At 39.8% G+C, this 9,873-nt stretch overlaps 1 protein-coding gene across 1 annotated transcript in view; it reads left to right on the forward strand.

The window, feature by feature from the left end:
• The first annotated feature begins 572 nt into the window (after window positions 1-572).
• The window catches only part of ddx56 (DEAD-box helicase 56), a 15,280-nt gene continuing 5,979 nt past the window's right edge, over window positions 573-9,873 (forward strand). The window contains exons 1-7 of the mRNA XM_015404877.1: window positions 573-668; window positions 3,351-3,512; window positions 3,735-3,889; window positions 5,395-5,565; window positions 6,004-6,094; window positions 7,442-7,683; window positions 7,774-7,908. Coding sequence (XP_015260363.1) covers window positions 612-668; window positions 3,351-3,512; window positions 3,735-3,889; window positions 5,395-5,565; window positions 6,004-6,094; window positions 7,442-7,683; window positions 7,774-7,908 — 1,013 coding nt within the window. The 5' untranslated portion in view covers window positions 573-611. The remainder of the gene's footprint in view (window positions 669-3,350; window positions 3,513-3,734; window positions 3,890-5,394; window positions 5,566-6,003; window positions 6,095-7,441; window positions 7,684-7,773; window positions 7,909-9,873) is intronic.

The following is a 9,873-nucleotide window of genomic DNA, read 5'->3' on the forward strand; positions in this document are numbered from 1 at the left end:
TTACTGAAATCAATCTACTTTTTCATGATATTCTAATTTTATGACCAGCACCTGTATAGGCCTTTTAACAGACTGCGTATCTCCCTTTATATTTATTTATAAATCCGACTAACAATAACTCAAGTCTTTAGATTTTGTTACACAATGTATTGCAAGATCAGTTCAATGTAATGAGTGACAAAAGAAAACAAAAATCTTCCGTTTATGACCCAACTTTACAAACATCAGTACTTTTGACTTTTTTTTCCAACTTTATTATAATATCCTTTGCAATATAGACAAATGGAAACATAGATTTGTTATAAACTGATTTGTTAGAACAATCGGCAAGAATTTGTGCAAAACAAAATAGCTACTTATAACAAAACATTGGAAATTTAAAGCATATCTTTACTTTTCTACACAGAGCAGAAAAGCAAAGCTTTGTTTCTTATATATAATGAACACTCGAAGGAGGACTGATTATAATAACCTTAAACTTGGGGATATAACATATAATGAAGACGATTACGCAAAAACAAAAGGCGTATTTCCGACTTTTCCAACAGACCTTGAAGGCAGCATGACGTCTAATCTGCGCGACTCACATGTGAGAGCAGTGCGGAGCAGTGATGGCCGCGGAGAGGCTTCAGTTTCATGAAATGGGATTAGACGACCGCCTTTTAAAGGTAAAATACTTTAAAAGATATTAAGAAAGTTTAATTTAGCTGTTGGTGAAACGTTCGGTTTTCAGCTGAAGCCTAAGAACCAAGAATCGGTTTTAAAAAAGATGGAAACTGAGGAGAGCCTCATCCCTGCTTAGCAGCAGCTACTGCTGCTGCATCCCGTGTTGATTTAAAACGTGTTGAACTAAAATAACATTAAAACAGAAGAATAATGGGATTATATCACTTGTTAATTTCCTTTTAAAGTTAAACATCCTAAAGGGGTGCGAGGCGTTAATGTCTTGAAGGGGATGATGTTGAAATCATTGTTGTTGTTTTGTTTAGCACTATTATTGATCCGTTTTTACACGTTTTAGATTTTTTATTTTGTCTGAATAATGTTTAATTTCATGGAAAATGCTGCTTATTGAAATACTGGATGGCAGTCAGATGTTAGATTTGGGTTTAGTTGCTTTTTTATTAGTTTTTTTTCTCTTTCTTTAAAATAATCAGCGGAAAGCTCCTTACTATGGAGTGAAATGTGGTCCGTTATTGTAGCAGCAAGCAAAGAACACATTTAATAAATTAAAATAAACAAAAACATGCAAACCAGTTATTAAACTTTTAAAAGGTTTTCAATAAAGACGCGTTTCGAGGATTACTTACATTTTATATATTCAAATTTTTTTTTTTTCCCCTTTTTTATATATTTAGTTTTCTTGTTTTTTTTTATTTCAGTTTTCAGCTTGACTTTTATGGATAGCATTTTTTTTTAATTGTGTTTTATAGATCACATTCTCTTCATATAAATATAAAAGTATAAACATATGTTTAGGTTTATATTTTGATTACACCTTTATGCCTTTTGAAGTTAATTTAAAATATGAAATTAAAGATATTATATAAATGAAATATTTTTTTATATTCCAAATCTTGGCTAAAAAATGCTATTTTGTTAAGAAGTATCTTTTTAGATAAATAATTTTGAAGGTCTTTATATTAACCAAACCATCAATTTAAAGTGTATAGGATATATATATTTTCTAGGGATGTTGAGATGAAGGAATTGAACCGTTTGACCAAATTGCTTCAATGATCCCCACAGTTCATGAAGCCTCGTGAACATTGTTAACATTGTTAATGATTGCTCTGTATAACAAAATCTTTTTATAAGATTTTTAAGTGTAAAATGTCTTAGAAGAGAATAATCACAGTTTTTCTGCCATTTTAGTGAAAAAAGTGCTTGTGTAAATTGGGCATCGACTAACAAAATGAAAGGTGTTAGACAATTTTTTATTCCAACAATACTTTTCCCACAGTTTTTGGGTCTAATTGGGTTGGAAGTTATGTGTTCAACCAATCTTTTGGTTAAACCAACCAATCTAACTTTGGCAGTGTTTTTGTACTAGGGCAAACCAATAAAAATTAGTCACATTAGCCAAAAAAGTTTTATCGTAACTTTCTAAAGTGGGTTTTGAACCATCACCCTCAAGAATGAAAGTCCATGTCTTACAGCTGACGGCACTAGCAAAATGACAATGATCACGAAAGCAATACTAAATAAAACTTGTTACATCCGTGACCAGTGGCTTGCTTAGATTTTGATCATTACATTGTTTAATCTAACCAACTAGATCTGTTGTTTTCCGACCAATCTATTCTTAGAATCTATCCAACTGACAGCAACTCTCCAACAAACTCCCAGATCTTGACTGAATTCTAAGGCTAATTAAATGCCCGCCAAAGTACCGTGCGAGCTGAACCACTTCCCAAAGCGGTCACGTTGTATGGAGGGGTAGCGAGGCTTCGGTCGTCATCATTTTGGCTCCTCCCACAAATGAAGCAAGCCTCGATACACGCCTTGCGGAAACGCCCCCTCCAGGACTCGACACACGCCTCGAAGCCTCTGTTTATCTCATAACATCACTAATATTTCCCTTTTATAGATAACCGACACATCAAATAAACATGAAAAAAAGTTCCTGAAATTCATTAAAAGAGAAAAAAAAAAAAAAAACATGCAAAAAAAACCCCAACAACTTTAGGTTAATGGAAAAATTGATGGGCTGCTCAGTGGAGCAAGAAGGTTTGGTTCCCGGCCCGGGTCTTTCTGCATGGAGTTTACATGTTCTCCCTGAGCATGCGTGGGTTCTCTCCGGGTACTCCGGCTTCCTCCCACAGTGCAAAACATGACTGTGAGGTTAATTGGTTTCTCTAAATTCTCCTTAGTGTGAGCGCGAATGGTTGTTTGTCCTGTTAGTCTCTGTGTTGCCCTGCGATGGACTGGCGACCTGTCAAGGATGGACCCCGCCTCTCGCCTGTAGACAGCTGGAAATCAGCACCAGTACCCCTCACGACCCCAGCAGGGATAAGGGTGATGGAAAATGGATGGAAAATTTGATGGGCTGATCGATAACTTAAGATAAATAGATAAAGCTTTACTAACAATAAGAAGTTTGATGAAGCAAACTGCGAAAAAAAACAACAACCTATAAAGCAGTATTTGTTGGTGTTTTCAGATTTGTTTTCTCCTTTTTTTCCTCAATTTATCGTGTTATTTAGCTGACAGGAGAGGTCAAAGTACTTTGTAAATTAGTTTAATCATAGGAAGCGCTATTTGTGGCTGGATAACATATTCATGGCCTTTTATCTGAGTGATTTTCCACACATACCTGCTCTTTACTTCCTGTCCTTGTCTGGGCTCAGGCGGTGGCCGATCTGGGTTGGTCTCAGCCCACCCTTATCCAGGAGAAGGCCATTCCTCTGGCTCTGGAAGGGAAGGACCTTCTGGCTCGAGCACGGACCGGATCTGGGAAGACGGCGGCGTACGCTATACCCATCATACAGCGCATCCTGGCATCCAAACAGGTGGGCAGGGATTGAAATGATCATTTATCTGATGACATCTTCCTTTTTTCATCCTCTTAGTTCCTCAGACAATTTTCTATTTGCATGAGCAGCTTTAATATATAATCTTATTAGGATTATATTATCAATAAATAGTCATGAACATGTTAACTTCGCAGGAATAGAATAAAAAGGCTGTATTTCCTGTTTAAAGACGTCTCCATGTTTGTTTTTTGTCCTCAGAGTGTCCGTGTGCAGGATGTTCGAGCTCTCATCCTGGTACCAACCAAAGAGCTCGGCCAGCAGGTTCAGAGCATGATAAGACAGCTGACGTCGTGCTGTTCAAGAGACGTCCGTGTGGCCGACATCTCCGGCAAAGCCGACGTATCGACGCAGAGGTGAGCTTTACAGTTCAGGAAGCATCCTTAGTCTCTGACTGGAAGATATCGGGGGTATTAGCCGGACTAATGGTTGCTTTTCTTCTCATTATCGACCCGTTATTTTTAAAGTCGTAGGGAAGCAGCCGTACCAACCGTGTCTTCCGAATTATCCTGAGTGGTGCACGACTTTACACGAGAGAAAAAAAGTGGATGTGATTTTATTATCAAGCGGAAAGGGATTGTTGTGGTGGAAGGTTCGCAAGCAAGTTTGGTTGTAGCCGGTTTATCGGAAAAGCATCTCGCTAACCACTTAGCAACTTAGTGCTAGTAGGTTCCCAATGGGAAATTCCATTGGGACCAAGTAGCACTAAGGCTACGTTCACACTGCAGGCATTGATGCTTAATTCCGTTTTTTTTTTGTGAAATCCGATATTTTTTGCGTTGCCGTTCATATTTCCAAATATATGCGACTTGTATGTGATCACCTGTGTGAACTGCAGTTATACAATACAAGTATGCCGCATGCGCAGTAGAGGAAGCAATGACGTCACAGGCCAGCGTGCTCTGTGTTTATGGAAGTAAACATGGTAGTGCCGGCGCACATCTAGCGGTCTTTTCCAACCATAAAAACTCAATGTTTTCAGTATGGTTAAACATGAATACTGCTCTCTGCATCATCATCTGCCATGGTTGTTGTTTTTCTTGCCGCTTCTGCGTAGCAAGACGCAGAATAGAGACCTTTTTTCGGGTATTAATGGCATTCATGAATCCGACCTGGCCGTTCAGACACAGGTCAAATTTGAAAAGATCAGATTGGTATCGGATTCAGGACCACATAGCCAAGTGGCCTGGGTCGCATTGGAAAAAAAAAAATCGGATCTGTGTTGTTCAGACAGCCATAAAAAGATCAGATCCAGGTCCATATGGGCAAAAAAAAAAATCGGATTAGGCTGACTTCAGGCTTCAGTGTGAACAGAGCCAGAAGAGGGCCAGGTGTTATCACCACTCCCGCCAACCCGGACATTGTACGGAAAACATCTGTCCAGAAATGACCAAGAGCGGGGCAGGACCAGTATGGCAGGACCAGTACATATGGACCAGTGTGGCTACAGCAGTTTTGCATTTATCGCAGTAAGGGGAGACTCCTGGATAGAAACAAGATAGTTTATATTTGGAGAGGTGGGCTCCATGTACTATTTTAAACTGAATAAGGCTATGGCGCGTACATAGAGATGAGGTATTCACCAGTTTAAGTGTAGAGTCCCATGTCTGATCGGGTATGGTCATATTCAAGTCCTCTTCCCATGAGGCTTTAAGTTTAAGTGTGGAGGTCTCTTTCATAGTACACATTTTATTATAAAGCCATGAAACCAAAAGGTTGGATTATTTTGCAGCCATGCATCTTATTTATAATGTTGGATGTTTGTTCATCGGTTCCTCTGGTTCTTTATTATTAACTCCTCATGTGTTAAAAGAATTCTGCTGTTTATGTCTAATTTTCTAATGGCGTGAAATCTGATCAGACCCATTCTGATGGAGAAGCCAGACGTGGTTGTGGGGACGCCGTCCCGCGTTCTCGCCCACCTCAAAGCCCAGAACCTGGTCCTCCACTCCTCCCTGGAGATGCTGGTGGTAGACGAGGCCGACCTCGTCTTCTCCTTCGGCTTCGAGTCGGATCTGAAGAACTTGTTGTGGTGAGAATTTAGGAGATGATGGTGATTCATAGTGAATAAAACTCACTGGACAACATGAAATATGATTGGTTTTCTTCAAAATGAGTTTATATTTTCCCTTTTTTATTAGACAGTTTTACATTTATGTTTAAAATTGGACAAAAAAACATCTTAATTTAAGGGCAACATTCATTCCATTGACAGATTATTGTATTTTATTGCTCAATTAAAGAAAATACACTTAACTTACATTTTGATCAGTTTTGCAGCACTAGGATCTACAAACCAAACAGATCTAAGAAATACCAGCAGCAGGTCGACAAAGATCATTTTATTTAGAGTTAAAAACATTTAATTAATTATGATTCAATTATTATTTTTTTTTTATTCCATTAAAGGTGTGTTCTCCCCTCGCTATGTGTGTTTGTGCTTTAACTTGTTTCCATTATTTTCTCTCAGCCATTTGCCAAAGATCTATCAGTCGTTCCTCATGTCGGCCACCTTCAACGAGGACGTCCAGGCCTTAAAGGAGCTGCTGCTTCATAACCCGGTAATCTCCCTCTTTTTATTCTTCACTCCTCCTGCAGGTTTTCCATCAACCCAAAATGAGTCCGTGCTTTTGGAAACGGACTAAAAATATCCGTGGACTGAGACGTGTGTTCGTCAGGTGAACAGAGCAGCTGTTTAATTGATGAACTGTAAAAAATGGGAATCATTTTGGTGTTTGTTTTTTTTTCATTTGTATGAAGGGAATTTTGTTCCGTTATTATTGCAAAACACAAAGAAAATGTTTTTTTTTTAAATAAAATTTTTAAGAAAAAAAGAAGGCATGAAATGAAGTTTGAAAAAAATAACTGTTTTTAATTTTTGTCAACCCTTAAACAATATTTTCTTTTATTTATTTTCATATATGTGTGTGTGTGTGTGTGTGTGTGTGTGTGTGTGTGTGGCCATGTCTTTAATACCTGGTGGGGACAATTTCCTAGGAATATGCTACATTTTGGGGACTCATAGGTACTTGTGGGGACCAACAACTGGTCCCCCATAAGGAAAGTTTCTCTTCTTGGGGTGGGGGTTAGGTTTAGGACTAAGGTGTGAATTGAGTTTAGGTTAGGTGTAGGGATAGGTGTGTGTCGGTAATGGTTAGGGTTAGGGCAAGGGTCATGGTTAGGACATATAAATTAGTGGGAAATGAATGGAAGTCAAGGTCCCCACAAGGATATTCTGACACAATATGTGTGTGTGTATATATATATATATATATATATATATATATATATATATATATATGCACAGATATAGATGGTTCACTTCAACCCCGAATTACCAACGGGCAATCAGCAATCCTGTGAATACTTGGAGATCAGTGGTGGTGAGCTACAGTTTCAGTCATTGAAGCTCACCTTTCTCACCGCAGTTCTTTGAAAATGTTTATAAAGTGTATGAGAAGAAAAGAAAGGCCTCAGAAGAGGCAGATATATCCCAGAATGCTTTGCCCATAGAGCTCTCCTTGCTAGTGATTGAGGCATATAGGGGTTTGGGAGGACATTCGGACACAGTAAACTATGAGCAATGAGAACAGCAACTTTTAAACAGGGTGCGCACGAGGAGAAATGGGCTTGTTCACGCTCTTGCACGTGTGGAGAGGGCGGGTCTTTTAAAAAGATTGTGAAAATCATCCACAATACCTTTTTCTATTGGTCATGAGCGAGTGTCTGTATTGGCTTCAAGCAAAAAGACACTGTTTGAAAAGAATGCAAGTTTTAAAACTCAATCTGAAAAACAAAAGTTAAAAAAAGGAAATGATGAAATCTCTATAAAAAAAATAAAGTTTTAAAAAATAAAATATGAAGTAACAGCAAAGTTGACCATCCTTTCTTTGGGTTTGTGTTTTCAGGTGACCCTGAAGCTCCAGGGCTCTCAGCTCCCAGACAGCAGCCAGCTGCAGCAGTACACCATCAAATGTGAGGAGGAGGACAAGTTTCTACTGATTTACACGCTGCTGAAGCTGCAGCTGGTTCAGGGGAAAACGCTGCTGTTTGTCGGAGCCGTGGACCGGAGCTACAGGCTCAAACTGTTCCTGGAACAGTTCGCCATCCCCGCCTGCGTCCTGAACTCCGAGCTGCCGGTCCAGTCCAGGTGAGAGCCGCCGCCCCTCCTGGTTAAATGATGTGGATTCTTCCAGAAGGTCCCCGACCTGAATGGCTGCCGCTTTCCGCTCCTCCTCAGGTGCCACCTCATCAGCCAGTTTAACCAGGGCTTCTATGACATCATCATCGCTTCGGATGAGCAGACGTTGGTTCAACCTGCTGTGTCGTCTTCAGGGAAAGAAAAGAAGCAAAAGAGCTCAGAGAAAGGAGCCAAGTGAGTTTAATAAAGAAGTGAAAACCAGTTTTACTGAATATTTCCATGAAACCAACACAGATCCAACTGAAAGTAAAAGTTAAAAAAAGTAAATTAATGTTCAAAAGTGTCTGTCTGATGACCTGGGTGTGTAGCTGACCACTTTAACAAGACAAAAGTTGGTGTACGGGCGTCTGAGCGGCTCCAACAGAAATAATATTTGAAGGTAGGATGGTAATCTGGATGAACTGACTGCACTGATGAAGTTTTCAGGCTCACCTAAAAACATATAAAACTAGTTTTTACCCACTGATCACAGCAAATATAGCTGCCATTGTTACAGGTAAAGAAAGGATAGGGGAGCTCCACCCAATGCGCATCAGACCCACTTTTCCACCGCGCAGCTAGAGCAGCAGAGATGCTTCAGCCACACGTCAGAACTAAACTTGTACTAGCATCAAAAATTAGGCAACATGTGCGTTTTTGCTGCTCTTGCTGTTTGCGGTCTGAATGTAGCAGACTTAAATAGGCTGTACTGTTGAGCAGAATGAAGCACGGATGATTCACCTTCTCATAAACCACCTGTAAAGCAGCAGTTAAAGAGAAGAGAGAATGTCTAACCAAGCTTTTGATTAAACAAACCGGCAGAACAAGAAAACAAATAAATTAAAAATCCCCCAAAATCAGTAATAGGATCTGAAGTTTTTGGGTATAATTTGGGTAATAATAGTATCTAGACCCACAGCTAGTTCCTGATTGTCCCTCTTGCGTTGCGGCGTGGAATAACATAGTGCAGACCACGCTTCAATATTTAGCATAAATCAAAAATGTCTGTTACAAACTCACTGTGACACACTGCTGTGGGAGGATAACCAGCCCTTTAGTCTGATCTCACCTCAAATGTGCAACAGACTTGTAGCGATAATGGCTGTTTCTCAATTCACAACAACGTGCGTACGGACTCAGGTCCTCGCCAAGTATGTTCTTGAGAAGAACACAGGAAAATGTTGACTCAGTGAGAACGGGAGCATGTAGCATAAATCTGGGTCAATTAGAACAGAAGCGTACTGATGACATCACCACACGCTCTGCTCTTCTGGAGCTGCATTTCACCTCCTGTTATTAATAGGCTCTAGATGATAATAAATTCTGACTTTTGTCATGTAGTGGGGTAATAATAATGAACACAGTCAGATAAACACAAATCAAATGAACATTTTGCCAAATAAAACAAAAAATCAGAACCAGAGGTCCTTCCCACATGGCTATGCAGAGAGAGGGCTGCTGCAGACGGGCTAACGTTAGCCCTCGCTGCTGTTAGCCTCAGAGCTCCACTGGTTGCTGTGCTCCTCTCAACTTCAGAAGTTTTTTTCCCATTTCACATTAAATCGGTAAATGGGCCGTATAGTGACGCTTCAAAGTATAATATTCTCTCCTCAGATGATCTTAAAATGTACTTTTATTGAACTTTTAACTTAACACTCTGAGCTCTGTGAACACTCCATTAAAAGCTGCTGCTGCAGCAGTGCATGCTGGGACAGCTGTCAGTCTCAAGAATGGACAAGTCTGCTCTGATGCATGCTGGGTAAAGAGGGAGGAGTGAGAACAACATCTGGGGACTTTGTCCATTCTCTGTCTGCTGTTCTTGTGAATTGGAACAGTACTAGGGCTGAGGCTGATGACGTTTCACGAGAACACGAGCACATGAGAATGCACAAGTTCACTATTGAGAAACGGCCCCTGCTTCCAACCAGAGATGTGTAACTGGTTGGACTAATTGGTCTCAGGCTAACGGTTATCTGTCTTTATGAAGCAGAATATTCCTGGTATGCAGGGATTAAAAGGAAAAGTCTGGTGAGCTAGGAATACTCAATGGATCATCATTTATATCTAAAACTAATACGTTCTTTGTGATTTAATGAATTTCGCAATCGCTGAGTCTGGGAGCGGCCATTTTTGCCCAAATATAATAACACCTCCCTCCTG

This window comes from Cyprinodon variegatus, unplaced genomic scaffold (assembly GCF_000732505.1).
Source record: "Cyprinodon variegatus isolate N-32 unplaced genomic scaffold, C_variegatus-1.0 Scaffold1884, whole genome shotgun sequence".
Lineage (NCBI taxonomy): Eukaryota > Metazoa > Chordata > Actinopteri > Cyprinodontiformes > Cyprinodontidae > Cyprinodon > Cyprinodon variegatus.